Below are 17,344 nucleotides of genomic sequence, written 5' to 3'. Positions count from 1 at the left end.
CTATGCACAACCAAACACTATATTATTTTATAAGAAAGCAGTATGAATGTTTGAATTACCCGTGGCTGAAACCTTTCTAGGGATACAGAGGGGCTTTCGAGTGAAAAATGTAGCAAGTATACAACTTTGAAACCTAACTGGGAGCGGCGTGCTAAAATGCAAAAACTTTGCCCTACTGTAACGCAACGAGGCAGACTCAGTAGATGATAATAACACTCTTGTTCAGTTGAAGTTTCAAGAGTTCAAATAACTTCTGTGCAGGCCACCGCAGAAGCGCCACTAGAGCATGGTTGGTCTGTTTAAGTCCAATGTATATCGCCCCAGTGGCTCAGATCTATTAAAAGTGGAGTTTTTAATTTGACTGAAGGGATTTAATTTTTGCGGCGTTTTATTTTGTGGTTGTTTTTTCTGCGGGAACTAATTTTTGCGGATCGAGGTCAATCCGCAAAATCCGCAAAAATTAGAACCCACAAAATTTTCATGCTACACGGTATTTACATTTGTGATTGAGATGTCTTAAACTCTCGATTCCTGAGCGACAGGTTTTGCAATTAGAGAGACTAGTTAAACTAACAAAAATTGAAACTTACAAGGCGCAGGTGTAAACTTTATTTGTCAGTAAGAGAGGCCTGAGTTTGCCCGAGAATATACGTACTTTGGCTGGTTTGAAACTTACAAGAAAACAACATTCTCCGTTTTAGAAAAGGTACGTTTTGAGACTAATCCACAACCGAGTTTAAAACAACGAATTGCGGTTTTCTCAAACAACCGAAATATTTGAAATATACTTAGTTAAAATTCAAGGCTACTCTACCAAAAAAATCCTGAGCTCATTTGTTTAAGGCTTTTACTTCTACTCCGAATATCATTGTCTTTTTTGTTATTGTACGAGAATAGGCCTGTAGGCAAGGGAGAGAATAATTTGGCGTGCGTTTTATCGAGAATATCATCTGAATTTTTTATCCAAATTTGATACTCAGAATTTCTTTATAAGAGAGCATCATTGTTACGTTTAATATATGTGTTAAGCAAAACGATAACAGATAGTCAACTATTTTGACGGGCTCTACCAAAAAGTAAACCTTTATGTTAATATCGACTGACCGCAGGAAAAAGCTCATTTAAACAGTCTGAGGAAATTTATATTAGCCTATTTTCCCCTTTAGTCGAATCATTTTTCGTGCCATCAACGGAAACCTTTATTAGAATCTTTTTTTATTATTATTATTTTACCCTAGCAGGGGCCCTTTTTTACATTATGTACGTATTGAGAATTTTAATATAATAGCTCTGGGTTTAAATATTTAACTTATGTGGTTGAAATTTTGCATAAAACAAGATGATTCCTGAGGAAAATTTCTTACAATGGAAGAAGCAATATTCATGGGTGAATTTTTGAGTATGTTTACCGTCAGAGCGGGTGGTTAGCTAACTGTCAAGATTATAATTTACTTTGACTGGTGGTTTGAAGACGAAATGTCAAGTCGGTTCAGAAATGTCAAGACTGATTCGAAAACGAAAAAACATGAATTGATGTTCATTTCCCGTTGAAATCAAAAGTGAACGGAAATCATACAGTCACCGGAAAAAAAAGTGCAGACGACTTTGTCCTTTGTAAGTGTTTACAAAGGTTCGTTCAAAGGAAATGTGTCGGTAACTATCTAGGTATTTTACTAGCAGCCCTTTGAAGGTCACTAACTTGTTTCCGTTCCTTTTGTTACTTTAACCTTGGAGAGGTTCGATTCATGTTTGTGTGTGTTTTCGTTTTAATTTGCGGTTCGAGTTTTGTTCACCGGTTTGGTAGAGCTGGTCAACCGATCATGTGCTGGGCGAGAAAAACGAGACCCCGCCCCTCTCTTTTATTTGTTTATTTGTTTATTTTTATTTTTAAAGTGTTTGGGAAGTTTTCCTCTCCAGTTTGAAATATTTTTTCCTCTCCATGACTTAGCAAGTATAAAAGCTATGACAATAAGGCTTACTCACTGCACCTTGTATAAAATTCCCCTTAAGTCGCCTTAAATCGCCCTAAGTCGCTCAAAATTACGGCGTCTTAAGGTCCCAGAGTAGGCTAAGTAATTTTTTTTCCATTAGTAGGGACACCTTCCGTGTCCGATTCCCATTCGCCTAGTGGGTCCTAATCGGAACATTTTACATACCAAAGGGAAAGGACATGTCTTAAATACAGATAACGATGAGAAGAATGTCCCATAGAAGTTTTGTAGGAAGACATACGCGGCAACACAGGCGAAATCATAATGTACTTTGGAGCACTGAACAGCTGACGGCGCGCTAAATTTAAAGTGATGCAAACATAACATAAATGTCCTTCTAAGATACTTTGATGTTTCGAAATGATTGCAAACTCATTAATAATTCATCAAGAGAAAACAAAGAAAATCACTACTGTGACCGTGGTTTGGATATGTGTTCCTTAAAACTTTGCCAACCGTCTGTCTGGCTGTCTGACTGGCTAAATTATTTACTCACTTGCTTCATCGTCCTCGGTTGGGTGCCATTTTCTTCAGATTGTTCTAACCATGCATTATTGTTACTTATTCGGTTACTTACAGGTTAAATAGCTACATTCCTCAAGAAGGAAAGAAAGTGAAAGCGACCTCTATACAATGAACAATTCCACCCAAATCAATTCCAGTGATGACGCGCGGTGCTCAGAAGTCGTTTCTATTTTCTTCACAACATCAATGGCTGTAATCACCTTTGGCGGTTTGATTGGCAACCTTTTGGTGTTTATCACTGTGTACAAGAATCCAAACCTTAGAACAAGCACCAACTTCTACTACGTCAATATGGCGGTATCTGATTTTCTTGCAAGTCTCACGGCCTGGCCGCAGTACCTCACTGATGAGATAATCACAAGCAAAGGAAGTCTAATTCAAGGTCCTCTGGCCACACCTGTATGCAAAGTAGGAATGTATTTTAGAATAGTGTCCAGTGAAGTGTCCATTCTAAGCCTGGTGTTGATCGCTGTCGACAGATTCATCGCCGCGGTGTATCCCTTGAAAGCCACACTGCTGTCAAGCAAGATAAGAATACGTCTGATGTTTGCAGTATGGTTTATAGCCATGGGCTATTTTGTACCATTGTTTTACTTTTACAAAGTTAAAACCGATGGGGAGGAAACATTCTGCGGATTTGGATGGGACGACACTTTGACGGTTGCAATCTACCACACAGCTGGTCTTATCACGTTAACTATTGCACCGTTAATTACTATAGTCATCTTGTATTCTCGTATCATGCGCGCTTTAAGACAACGACCCAACCCAGAATGCAGTGCAGGGAGCAGTACTGCTGAACAAAAGAGACGGAAGCAGAGACAAAACATTATGAGAATTTTCAAATCGATCGTTGTTGCTTATTGTGTATGCCTCGTTCCTTTTATGGTTTATATGATTTTAATGATGACTTTCCCCGAGCTTTTTATCAAAGATAAGTGTAAGTGGATTCTTGGGTTTTCATGTTTTGTGTTTCCGTCCCTTAGCTCAGCAATCAACCCAGTTATTCTGTTTTCATTTAGTTCTAATTTCCATCTCACTTCGCAAGCCTTCTGTTCATCTTCATGCCCTCTTGAAAAAGTTCGATCGTGTTGCAAACGGAAAAATAGTTCAATTTCGTCCCTCAACAAAAGCGTGAGCTTACCAGTACTATTAAGATACAGAGAGAACGCTTGGAAAGAAGAAGGTAGCGCAGAAAACAAGAACATGAGTAAAACTTATCCTTAAAATTGGTACATTCCGTTTAAGAACTGACTACTTTGGCCGGCTGGTTCTAACGAATGGAAAGATATCGGATAATTTATTTTCTCAACTCAACTTCACAAAGGGTATAACATGAGCAAGGTCAGTTGAGCTTGAAACAAATTCCACCTAGGGGTCCTTTTGATATTGTAGACTATGAAATCTATAAAGCAAAACAACGTTAGGTTCACGGATAAATGAGTAACTACAAGCTGGGCTCGGTTAGGTTTGAAAGCCGATTAACGCTAATCCCCGATTAAAAGTTAACCGAGGTTTTCATTTCGCTCGTTAAAAATGTCTAGATAGCAAATTTTAAGTTTGAGGCAAGAAAAAGGCTAAGTCAAAATTGAAACCCTAAACTTTCGAAAAACCTTCATTGGTTAGTCATTAAACTCGAATCAAAGTTTAGGTTAATCCGGGATTAGCTTAAGCGGGCTTTGAACAACTGCTGGGTCCTGAAGTTCAAAGGACAAGGTTGTAAGCTTAGCTTAATTACAACTAGCTGGTTTTTTTTTAAGAGAATGAATAGAGAAATGCGAGAATTGTAACATTGATCGGTTGCATTTGTATAAAATAGATTTAATTGGATTTTCATGTTTATAAAAGAGAAAGTGTTTTGTTTTCACTGTCGGAAAACATAATTATGATTTTTTGGAAGAAGGTTCATTGTAAATAAAAACATTTAATTTGTAATTGAGAATGATTGTGTTCATTATTATGCTCGTCTTATTTTCGGATATGTAGTATTAAGGCCATCCCAATAAAATGTTTCGTTTCCCATCGCCCCGACTCTTGTGATGGTGAGTGGGTCGCTCGGGCAAAAAAAAAAAAAAAAAAAAAAAAGAATGAACCCTTAAAGGGGTCTGGGTCCCAGAGAAGGCCGGGCTGCTAAGTGTAAGAAAGCCTGCATGGTTAGAAAATCAACTCTAAAACGTGGTCTTTTTTTTCGTTATTCGTAGCGAATCTTAATTTTTTTTTTACTTTTTGAAAAATGTGGGTCGGTCAGGCAATGGAAAACGAAACATTTTATTGGGATAGCCTAGATGAATCATTGGCGAACACGAAGCAACAGACATAAAAGATTGAACTACGCTCCCGTCCTTTTGTTGCAAATATTTACGCTCGTTTCCACGCAGTTGTTTCATATTTCCCTCAATCAATGAAAAACAAGAGAGAATAAAATCTCTTGGAGAAAATAAAAAGCCTGCACTTGAAAAACTTGATTTGTCGCGCATATTCAAGAGAGGATAAACTATGTTTGGAGAAAATAAAAGGCCTGGACTCGAACAAGCTGATTTGTCGCCCATATTCAAGAGAAAATGAAGGGTCTGTTTAAAGAAAATAAAGCGCCTGCACTTGAACAAGCTGATTTGTCGCGCATAAACAAGAGAGGATGAACTCTGCTTGGAGAAAATAAAAGCCTGCATTTGAACAAGTTGATTTTCTCGCCCAGAATCAAGAGAGGATGAACTCTCTTGAAAAAAAAAAAAGAAAAGACCTGCACTTAAACAAACTGATTTGTCGCGCATATTCAAGAGATGATGAACCCTTTTTGGAGAAAGTAAGAGGCTTGCACTTGAACAAGCTGATTTTTCGCCTTTAAACAAGAAAGGATGAAGTCTCTTCGAGAAAAAAAAGAAGGCACTTCAACAAGTTGATTTGTCGCGTATAAACAGGAATAGAAATCCGAATACATGAAATGAGATGATAATTGGCTTTTAGACTAAATTGAGCAAAAGAAAACAAAACATCTTTGAAGAATCCGAGTTTGAGCCAAAGCGCTCACTTTATCGACCCGTTTTTTCCCGGGGTTTGTGAGTAGCCTTGAATTTTAACTTAGTATATTTTAAAAATTTCGGTTGTAATGAGATAACCGCAGTTCGTTAAGTCTCAAAACGTTCGCTACTTTTCATCTATCCAGACGTCTCAACTTTCCAGTCATCTCAATCATTTAAAATTATAACAGAATTAGTAAATTCCTGTAATCAAATACAATTGCGCACGCGTCCTTCATATTCCCATAGTGCACGCTGATAACGTCAGCAAATAAATTCCTCGAGAAGAAAAATTTCTCCATGAGTGATTTCGGTTGTATTTTGCTATCGAAAACGGGGAAAAACTTCAGCAAAAAGTTAAACTACAGATGGCAACAAGCGAACCAGGTGATGAAGAAGGTCTGTTTATTTTGGGGGGGGGGGGGGGGGGGGAGGGGGGAGCCCTTAAGTAAAGGGAAAAAGAGAACAAGTACAAGGCCTGTGTCATCATGTCTCGCAAACCGCAAAACTATTAATTTTCCGACGCCAATTTCACTTTCTCAGAGGGAAAACACACCTTTTCGAAATGATAAACTGAAAGAAAAACTGCTAAGGAATACTCTACAGTTTCAAGAGCGGAAATACGTTAACCAACGAAGGAGAAATTGTGCTTCAAGGACACTAAATTGTCGTTTTATCCATCCGACCAGCTAGAGGACATCTCAGATCATGATTTAAGCCGCGGACTTTCTTGGTAATGTTCTAGTACTTGTTGGAATCCAGTTTACAAGAAATTACAGGTTTGATTGTGAATTTGTTCTTAAATAATTTTCTAATTGATCGATTCTTCGACTTCCTTACACATTTTTTGCGAAATTTTTGAAAACCGTGCTCTGCACGGTTCCATAAATTCACTTCAAAATGGACTTACAGTTCCTTCAAATCGGTTGCGCGTTTATCGCCTCGGATTAAAAATTGTACGCCTTTGCTTCTTAGAACAAAGACTTAACCGAATAAATTTTTCAGTTAGGAAAGCTTTAGTTGTCTGTTTTCTTTCTCTGTTTTTACCGTTTTTCTTCAGTTTGTCTTAGTTGTAATTAATTTTAGTTAGATATTAACGGATGAAGAGCCACTTTTTGGAAATGCTGTTAATAAAGTCTTTATTATTATTATTATTATTATTATTATTGATGAAACGTGACAACTTGAAATCTTGCGTAAACAAACACATGTCCTCGCGAGCGGAAAGAATTCTCCTATGTAACTCGAGAGTCAAATTTTCAAGCTTGTTTTTTGGAAAATTTTTAATTGGCAACCAGAATATTTTATTTGATAATTAGAACCAAAGGTGTGTTACTTTTTTTACCCTGTAAGTTGTGGATTTTTTTAGTGAACATGGGTTAAGTTGTTTATTTCCACTTTGCACATAGTGTGAATGCTTGGAAAACCTCTGGTCAACTTAGAATCAACGGGTTAAACTACCGCGTTGAAAATGTTATAAGACAATTGATTCATAATGAAAAAAATGTTATAAAACAATTGATTCACTTGGGAAGTGTGGAGAGCACTCAAGAAGGTAGAGTTGCTCTCGGCTACGCCTCGAGCAACTCTTACGCATCTTTGGTGCTCTCCAAACTTCGCGCGTGCTTCATATCTCGATGAAGCACGCTGACCCATGTCAATCAATTGTTAAATGATTGAGATGTCAAATAGAAGAATGATCCTCTCCTCCTTTCTTTTCCCAACTGCTTAATAGTGGGTAGTAGCTGCGAGGATCATTCTTCTATTTAATCTTTCATCCGCAGTTCAAATATGTGTTTCATATACTGTGTAGCACGAAAATTTTGCGGGAGTTTTATTTTGCGGATTGGCGAGTTTTTGTGGTTTGCGGGAACAAATTTTTGCGGTTCGAGATGACTTAAATTTTTTCTGGGAACTAATTTTTGCAATGCTCTGTTCCAGCAGGAGAACATTTAAGTAGAAGAAACCTTAATACTTTTAACTTTTATTGTACGGTATGTTGAGTCACAGTTCACTCTACTTACACATTAAAGACATATCACTGTAATACCTGTGGTGTACTGGGTACGAGTAAAGACACGTTTACATCCCGGAATGTAATTAAGCAGAGCGTTGTTGAAATAGAACCATAATGGCGGACCTTAGTGTGTCTTAGTGACTTTGTGTCTGACTTAGTGTCACCCTGCGGCCCTTAAGCACAACATTGGCGACGAGGATGGCGAACAAAAAAACTTTACAGCCGCTGGATCTATCGGGATCATCATCACAAGTTGCAAACAAATGGCGAAAGTGGAAACGGGCAGTCGAGTATTATGCCGAAGGAAAAGGTTTGGAAAACACGCGAAAGAAAACTTCGCAGCTTCTGCACTTCGCTGGAATGGAAGTCCAGGATATCTTTGAAGATCTTGTAGACCCCGATCCTACTGGCAATAATGATCCGTACGCCGTTTGCATCAGGAAACTGGATAACCATTTTCGTACCGAAGAGAATGTGCCATTCGAACGCCACGTGTTCCGTCAATTGGCGCCGACTGAAGGAGAACCTGTGGATAAGTTCGTTGTGCGTCTTCGCCAACAAGCTAGGCATTGCAATTTCGGTACTTCGCTGGATGATAATTTGAGGGACCAGTTGATTGAAAAGTTGACCGATCGAGAGCTAAAGAAGAAGTTGTTGGAAACGAGAAATATCACTTTAGAAGACGTGTTGGAGAAAGCGAGAGCTTCGGAAGCGGCTGGACAACAAATGAAGTACATGGCGGGGGGAAGCGACGTCAACGCCATACGGAAAAAAGGAGAGAAGACAGTAGATCACGGTGAGAAAATTTGTTACAGCTGTACGTGGGAAAAGTGGACATTTTTCACGCGATTCGTGCTGTCCGGCAAAAAGGAAAAAATGTGCTAAGTGCTTAAGGTACGGCCATTTTGCGGCGTTGTGCAGCGGTAACGTTCGACCTTCGATAGAGAGAGTCGTCCAAAGGAAGCCAGCCACAATAATAGAAGGTCTGCCCGCCAGACAAATCATGTTGGAGGCTGTTCAGAGGAAGAGATTCAAGTGGACGAAAACCCAGCGTTTGCATTTTATGTAGCTGAGGAAGCAGAAGAAGTTTATATGGTGTCAGTTGCAAGTGAGCCTACAATGGATGTGAGTATCAGTGGAATTGTGATGGAAGTGTTGATTGATTCAGGGTCAGTGAGCAATTTGATGGGGGAAGACGATTTTCAAAAGTTGAAGGGTTTAGGCTTTAAAGGGGACATTGAACATTGCTCAAAAAAATTGTTTGCTTATGGGGGGAAGAAAGTTGATGTGATTGGCCAATTTGGGGCTGAAATTTCCACTGGGGATACTAAAGTAACCACCCAGTTTATCCTTGTCAGGCAGGGGAGGTGCATTCTGGGAAATGTGACAGCAAGGGAACTGGGTGTTCTTCACATTGAACCACCTGTTGCACCTAGAGGTACCAGCTGTAATGAGGTCCAAGGTGACATTGCTGACCAGCTTAAGGCAAAGTATCCTAAAGTGTTTGAGGGGATCGGAAAACTGAGAGATTTCCAATTGAAGCTGCATGCTAACCCTAACGTACCTCCTGTGGCACAAAAGTTGAGGCGGGTTCCATTTGCACTTTGTGAAAAGGTGACTGCTAAGATAGGAGAACTGTTGAAGGAGGATATCATAGAGAAAGTAGAAGGCCCTACCACTTGGGCGAGCCCGGTTGTTGTAGCACCCAAGCAGTCAGGTGAAATAAGACTTTATGTGGATATGCGCTGTGCTAACGAGGCTATCATTCGAGAAAGGTTGCCTATTCCTACCATTGATGAAGTGCTTGAGGAGTTAAATGGTAGCACTGTCTTCTCCAAGCTAGACCTACGCTGTGGTTTCCACCCAAATAGAGCTGCATGAAGACTCGAGGGACATAACCACTTTCATTACACACGAGGGTTTGTTCCGGTACAAAAGGCTAAGCTTTGGTGTGAATGCCGCACCCGAGAGGTTTCAGCATGTTATCCGTCAGATTTTCGCAGATGTTGAGGGAGTTGTCATCATTGCCGACGACTTGAATGTCCATGGTAAGACCATCTCAGAGCATGACCAGAACCTGCACAAGCTACTAGCAAAGCTGGAAGAGAAGAACCTTACCTTAAATGGAGAGAAGTGTACTTTCAGAATGAGTAAAGTGGGTTTCATGGGAATTATTCTTTCTCAGCATGGCATTGGGCCCACCGAGGAGAAAGTGCGAGCGGTTGTGGAGGCGAGCCGTCCTACCTCGCCCTCGGAGGTGAGAAGCTTCCTGGGGTTGGTTGAGTTCAGTGCAAGATTTATCCCAGATTTTGCGACTGTAGCTGAACCTCTTAAAGCACTCACTAGGAAGGGAGAAAAGTTTGAGTGGAATGAGGAAGAGGAGCAAGCGTTTCAAACACTTAAACAGAAACTCGCAGGAGCGTCGATGCTAGCCTACTTTGATAGAGATGCGCACACAAGAGTGATAGCGGATGCCAACCCTGTCGGTCTTGGTGCTGTTCTGGTGCAGGAAGTAAAAGGGGCAGAGCCGCGCTGTATGTTATGCTAGTAGAAGCCTTAGTGACACTGAACGACGGTACCGCCGAACCGAAAAAGAAGCTTTGGCACTTGTTTGGGCCTGTGAAAGGTTTAATTTATATTTATGTGGCCTACCTGAGTTTGACTTAGTGACAGACCATCAAGCGCTGAAAACCATTTATGGTCCGAGATTAAAGCCATCTGAAAGCATTGAGTGATGGGTATTGCGTTTGCGGCCCTTTAACTACAAAGTGATCTATGTGCCATCCAGGGAAAACATAGCAGATGCCCTTTCTCGGCTAACAAAAGTACCAGCATCCCGTAGCTATGTTCATGATGAAGAATATGTACGTGCAATTACCCTCCAAGCAGTACCTGCAGCCCTCAGGTGATAGAAGCAGTTTCATTTGAAGATGAAGAGTTGAAAGTCGTGCGTGAGTGCTTGCAGAGTGGGGATTGGAAGAAAGCACCGAAAGCCTTTGTGATGGTGCGCAATGAGTTGACCAACGTCGGCCAGATTGTATTGCGGGGAACGAGGATCGTTGTCCCAAGAGAATTACAGAAGAGAGTGCTTGACCTGGCTCATGAGGGGCATCAGGGGATTGTTAAGACCAAAGAGCGTCTAAGATCAAAGGTGTGGTGGCCGGGAATTGACAAGCAAGCAGAGAAGAAATATAGAGAATGCTTCGGGTGTCAGCTAGTAACCAAGCATGTTCCACCCCCACCAATTAAGCCCACAAGACTACCTGATGGAGCCTGGCAGGAAGTAGCTTTGGATTTGTTAGGACCGTTGCATGGAGGAGAGTATCTATTAGTAACGGTTGACTATTTCTCTAGATGGATTGAGGTAGATGCTATCTACTCAACGACAAGTGCCACAATTATCAAATGCCTAGACAGCCATTTTGCTCGGTACGTTGTACCAGTTGGCTTGAGAACTGATAATGGTTCAAATCTTGTGTCTGAAGAGATGGAGAAATACCTAGAGGAAATGGGCATCATTCATCATCACACAACGCCTTTGTTTCCAAGAGCCAACGGCGAGGTGGAACGAGAAAACCGGTCTCTTCTCAAAGCCATGAAAGTTTTCCACGCTGAAGAATAAAATTGGCGAGCCGAACTCAACAAGTTCTTGCTGGCTTACCGATCGACCAACCACACCACCACAGGAGTAAGCCCAGCTGAGTTGTTTTTCAAGAGAAAGTAGACAACCAAGCTACCAGAGCTAACAGAAGTTGCTGAAAAACAGAGTGATGTGGTCTACCAACAAGTTAGAGATCGTGACGCAGAAAGAAAACAGCTAGCCAAAGACTCTGCTGACAGAAGAAATCATGCAAAAGACAGAACTGTCAATGTAGGAGATGCTGTACTGATGGGAAGAAGGAAGGAGAACAAATTGTCACCAGCGTATAAAACCGAACCTTACAAATTACGGAATGTCGCGGTGATCAGGTTGTTCTGAAGTCATCCCATGGAATCGAATACAGAAGGAATCTACCACACGTAAAACCACTTGTGACTCCAGATGTTGAATCCAGTACAGAACAGGAACCAGAACCAACTGAGGAAACCCTAATACCAGAACCAGTGGACCGTCCACCTGAAGGGCAGGTGCCTCAGGAAGCAGCAGTCACGCCAGGTAATTCGGGAAGAGTTAGTCGGCCTCCCAGGCGCCTTGATTACTATGTTCTGGATTGAGCTTTTGATGAACTGTTTAGAAAAACAGAGACCTTGACTTGTTTTGCAGTAGTGATTTTGTTGATATTGTTGATATTGAACTGTTTAAGACAGAGCTTGAACTCTTTTGATGAACATTGTTTCTAGTATGCTTAGTTGTTTACAAGTTGAGCTAAGTCCTTTGCATTGATCAGTTTTAATGGCATGTTAGAAGTTGTTACTCGAGAAAAGGAGAGATTGTGGTGTACTGGGTAAGAGTAAAGACATGTTTACATCCGGGAATGTAATTAAGCAGAGCGTTGTTGAAATAGAAACCATAATGGCGGACCTTAGTGTGTCTTAGTGACTTTGTGTCTGACTTAGTGTCACCCTGCGGCCCTTAAACACAACAATATCTTACTGCGTAAAGGGACTTACTATACACAACCAAACACTATATTATTTTATAAGAAAGCAGTATGAATGTTTGAATTACCCGTAGCTGAAACCTTTCTATGGATACAGAGGGGCTTTCGAGTGAAAGATGTAGCAAGTATACAACTTTGAAACCTAGCTGGGAGCGGCGTGCTAAAATGCAAAAACTTTGCCCTACTGTAACGCACACTACAAGGCAGACTCAGCAGATGATAATAACACTCTTGTTCAGTTGAAGTTTCAAGAGTTGAAATAACTTCTGTGCAGGCCGCCGCAGAAGCGCCAATAGAGCATGGTTGGTCTGTTTAAGTCCAATGTATATCGCCCCAGTGGCTTAGATCTATTAAAAGTGGAGTTTTTAATTTGGCTGAAGGGAGTTAATTTGTGCGGCGTTTTATTTTGCGGTTGTTTTTTTCTGTGGGAACTAATTGGTCAATCCGCAAAATCCGCAAAAATTAGAACCCGCAAAATTTTCATGGTACACGGTATTTACATTTGTGATGGAGATGTCTTAAACTCTCGGTTCCTGAGCGACAGGTTTTGCAATTATAAAAGATACAAAAAAAAAAAAAAAAAGAAATATTACCGAGAGACTAGTTAAACTAACAAAAATTGAAACATGCAAGGCGCAGGTGTAAACCTTTTTTGTCACTAAGAAAGGCCTGAGTTTGCCCGAGAATATACGTACTTTGGCTGGTTTGAAACTTACAAGAAAACAATATTCTGCGTTTTAGAAAAGGTACGTTTTGAAACTAATCCACAACCGAGTTTAAAATAACGAATTGCGGTTTTCTCAAACAACCGAAATATTTGAAATATACTTAGTTAAAATTCAAGGCTACTCTACCAACTGAGCTCATTTGTTTAATGTTTTTACTTCTACTCCTAATATCATTTTTTTTTGTTTTTGTATGAGAATAGGCCTGTGAGCAAGGGAAGAAAGGGTTGGGGGAGAATAATTTGCCGTGCGTTTTATTGAGAATATCATCTGAATTTTTTTTATCCAAATTTGATACTCAGAATTTCTTTATAAGAGAGCATCATTGTTACGTTTAATATATGTGTTAAGCAAAACGATAACAGATAGTCAACTATTTTGACGAGCTCTACCAAAAACTAAACCTTTATGTTAATATCGACTGACCGTAGAAAAAAGCTCGTTTAAACAGCCTGAGGAAATTTATATTAGCCTATTTTTCCCTTTTGTCGAATCATTTTTCGTGCCATCAACGGAAACCTTTATTACAATCTTTTATTATTATTATTATTGTTATTATTATTATTATTTTATCCTAGCAGGGGCCCTTTTTTAAATTATGTACGTATTGAGAATTTTAATATAATAACTCCGGGTTATTTAACTTACATGGTTGAAATTTTGCATAAAACAAGATGATTCCTGAGAAAAATTTCTTACAATGAAAGAAGCAATATTCATTGGTGAATTTTTGAGTATGTTTACCGTTAGCGGGTGGTTAGCTAACTGTAAAGATTGTACTTTACTTTGACTGGTGGTTTGAAGACGCAAAATGTCAAGTCGGTTCAGAGATGTCAAGACTGATTCGAAAACAAAAAAACATAATTTGATGTTCATTTCCGGTTGAAATCAAAAGTAAACGGAAATCATACAGTTACCGGCAAAAAAAGTGCAGACGACTTTGTCCTTTATAAGTGTTTACAAAGATTTCTTCAAAGGAGATGTGTCGGTAACTATCTAGGTATTTTACTAGCAGCCCTTTGAAGGTCACTAACTTGTTTCCGTTCCTTTTGTTACTTTAACCTTGGAGAGGTTCGATTCATGTTTGTGTGTGTTTTCGTTTTAATTTGCAACACTGAGAAAGACAAGAAGACAATGTAACGATCGCTGTTACTAGGGCATGGTACAATGACTGATATTTCAAAGCCGGTAAGCCAACTAAAAATCTGGAATTGCACTATCCATTGCCGAATCCAGGTTTTGATATTTCACTGATATTATATTACATCCTTTTTTAACACCTTACTTGAAGACAGCTTTCCGGTGACAGAGTGATCGAATTTTAATTGCCAAATACTTTAAATTTGCCAGGCATTTCCTAAAATATAATACCTAAAAGTACCTAAAAAATGCCTAAAAGTTTTACTCAGCACTCTCACCTCACTTTTGAGGCCTCCATTTGAAGTATATTAATTACATTTTACTCAGTTTAAAAAATCACTTACTTGCTCACTAAGCTTCGTACTTACCTCCTTACTGACTGACTGACTGACTGACTCACTGACCGACTGACTGACCGACTGACTGGCCATTCTCTAACTGACTGAGTGACTAAGTATCTGACTGACTGTCTGTCTGTCTGACTGGCTATCTGACTATCGGCTGACTGACTGACTGGCTGTCTGACTGACTTACTGTCTTACTGACTGGCCACAATCTAACTGACCGACTCAGTGTCTGTCTGTCTGGCTATCTGACTATCGGCTGACCGACTGACTGACTTAATGACTGACTACTATCTGACTGACTGAGTGACTAAGTATCTGACTAACTGACTGTCTGAATGTCGACTATCTGACTGACTGTCTGACTTACGATTCAACTGGTTGTCTGACTGGTTGATTGACTGACTGTCTGTCTGACTGATTGACTGACTGACTAACTGAGTAAGTTAGTATTTCACTGACTGACTAACCGACCGTACGACTGTCTGACTGACTGACTGACTTTCTATTCGCCTAATTGTCTAACTGGTTGGCTGACTGACTGACTGATATATTGACTGACTAACTGAGTGACTTGTATCTCACTGACTGACTGTCTGTATGACTAACTGATTTACTCACTTGCTTCATCGTCATCGGTTGGGTGCCATTTTCTTCAGTGTGTTCTAACCATGCATTATTGTTACTTATTCGGTTACTTACAGGTTAAAATAGCTACATTCCTCAAGAAGAAAAGAGGGTAAAGCGACCTTTATTACAATGAACAATTCCACCCAAATCAATTCCAGTGATGACGCGCGGTGCTCAGAAGCCGTTTCTGTTTTCTTCACAACAGCGATGGCTGTAATCACCTTTGGCGGTTTGATTGGAAACCTTTTGGTGTTTATTACTGTGTACAGAAATCCAAACCTTAGAACAAGCACCAACTACTACTTCGTCAATATGGCTGTTTCTGACTTTCTTGCGAGTTTCACGGCCTGGCCGCAGTACCTCACTGATGAGATAATCACAAGCAAAGGAAGCCTAATTCAAGGTCCTCTGGCCACGCCTGGATGCAAAGTAGGACAGTATGTCAGAGCAGTGTCCAGTGTAGTATCCATTCTAAGCCTGGTGTTGATCGCTGTCGACAGATTCATCGCTACAGTGTATCCCTTAAAAGCCACACTGCTGTCAAGCAAGATAAGGATAAGTCTGATGTTTGCAGCATGGTTCATAGCCATGGGCTCTTGTGCACCAATGTTTTACTTTTATAAAGTTGAAGACGTTGGGGAGGAAACATTCTGCAGATTTGCATGGGATGACACTTTGGCGCTTGGAATCTACCACACAGTTGGCCTTATCATGCTAACCATTGCACCGTTAATTACTATAGTTATTTTGTATTCTCGTGTCATGCGCGCTATAAGACAACGGCCCAACCCAGAATGCAGTGCAGGGAGCAGTACTGCTAAACAAAAGAGACGCAAGCAGAGGCAAAACATCATGAGAATTTTCAAATCGATCGTTATCGCTTATTGTGTATGCCTCATTCCTTTTATGGTTTATATGATTTTAAAGATGACTTTCCCCGATCTTTTTATCAAAGATAAATGCAAGTGGATTATTGGGTTTTCACTTTTTGTGTTTCCGTCCCTCAGCACAGCAATCAACCCAGTTATTCTGTTTTCTTTTAGTTCTAATTTCCGTCTCACTTTGCAAGCCTTCTGTTCATCTTCATGCCCACTTAAAACATTTCGATCCTGTTGCAAATGGAGAAATGGTTCAGTTTCGCCCCTCAACAAAAGCGTGAGCTTACCAGTACTATCGAGATACAAAGAGAACGCTTGGGAAGAAGAAGACAGTGCAGAAAACAAGGACTTGAGTAAAATTTATCCTTAAAATTGGTACATTCAGTTTACTCTTTTTTCGAATTCAGTTTACTCTTTATTCAGACTACTCTGGCCTACTTGTTCTGACAAATGGAAAGATATCGGATAAATTACTTACTCAACTCAACTTTCCAAAGGGTATAGCATGAGCAGGGTTGAGCTTGAAAGAAATTCCACCCAGGGGTCCTTTTAATATTGTAGACTATCAAACTTATAAAGCAAAACAACAATTGGTTCACGGATAAACGAGTAACTACAAGCTGGGCCCAGTCAGGTTTGACAGCCGATTAACGCTAATCCACGATTAAAAGTTAACCGAGGTTTTCATTTTGCTCGTTAAAAATGTCTTAGACAGGAAATTTTAAGCTTAAGGCAAAGAAAAGGCTAAGTCAAAACTAAAGGACAAAAATCTTTTCGAAAAATCTTTATTGGTTAGTAATTAAACTCGAATCAATGTTTAGGTTAATCCAGGATTAGCTTAATCGGTTTTTGAACAACTGCTGGGCCTTTTTTTTTTTTTTTTTTTTTTTTTTTTTTTAAGAAAATGAATAGTGAAATGCGAAAATTGTAACGTAGGTCAGTTGTATTTATATAAAATAGATTTAACTGGATTTTCAAGTTTATAAAAGAGAAAGTGTTTTGTTTTTCACTGTCGGAAAACATAATATAACAATAGAGTTGATGTTCGCGGGCGTAAATATGTTTTTGGCCTGACTCAGGCTCATTTATTTATTTATTTTTTTTTAATGAGTTCTGAGAAGGACCAAAAACATATTTACGCCCGCGAACATCAACTCTATCACTATTATCATAATTTCAGAGGTCATTCACAAAAGGAATCAAAGACAGTACAGTAAGCGATCGCGATATCTTCTGTGAACGCTGCCGGAATCGCGTCGGCGTTTATTTTGTTGTACAAAAGCTTTCGTTGTCACAAAAACTTAAAACTTTGGCAGAACACCGCAAAATTTGTCAAAAGAATCTTTGCTTCTAAGTTTTTAGAAGGGAAATAACCTAGAAATAGTCACCTACGTCTGTTAAAACTAATTGTGCAATTGCTTAACTGAGCGGGTTTCGCTCAAAGAAGACAAATTACATTCACGTCGCCTCCGGCCG

At 39.8% G+C, this 17,344-nt stretch overlaps 2 protein-coding genes across 2 annotated transcripts; both read left to right on the top strand.

The window, feature by feature from the left end:
- The first annotated feature begins 623 nt into the window (after window positions 1-623).
- Window positions 624-4,437, top strand: LOC146478852 (neuropeptide FF receptor 2-like). The gene is made up of 2 exons (XM_085111588.1): window positions 624-706; window positions 2,571-4,437. Exon 2 carries the CDS (start codon window positions 2,625-2,627, stop codon window positions 3,741-3,743), a length of 1,119 nt encoding a protein of 372 aa, XP_084967714.1. The 5' UTR covers window positions 624-706; window positions 2,571-2,624; the 3' UTR covers window positions 3,744-4,437.
- LOC146478851 (neuropeptide FF receptor 1-like) lies at window positions 643-16,238 on the top strand. The gene is made up of 2 exons (XM_085111651.1): window positions 643-706; window positions 15,065-16,238. Exon 2 carries the CDS (start codon window positions 15,120-15,122, stop codon window positions 16,236-16,238), a length of 1,119 nt encoding a protein of 372 aa, XP_084967777.1. The 5' UTR covers window positions 643-706; window positions 15,065-15,119.
- Window positions 16,239-17,344: the final 1,106 nt, after the last annotated feature.

The sequence above is a fragment of the Pavona decussata genome, unplaced genomic scaffold, assembly GCF_977016875.1.
Source record: "Pavona decussata unplaced genomic scaffold, jaPavDecu1.1 SCAFFOLD_62, whole genome shotgun sequence".
In the NCBI taxonomy this organism is placed as follows: Eukaryota; Metazoa; Cnidaria; class Anthozoa; order Scleractinia; family Agariciidae; genus Pavona; species Pavona decussata.
Note: the sequence above shows the minus strand (reverse complement) of the source record. Positions and strands in the feature narration are given on the sequence as shown.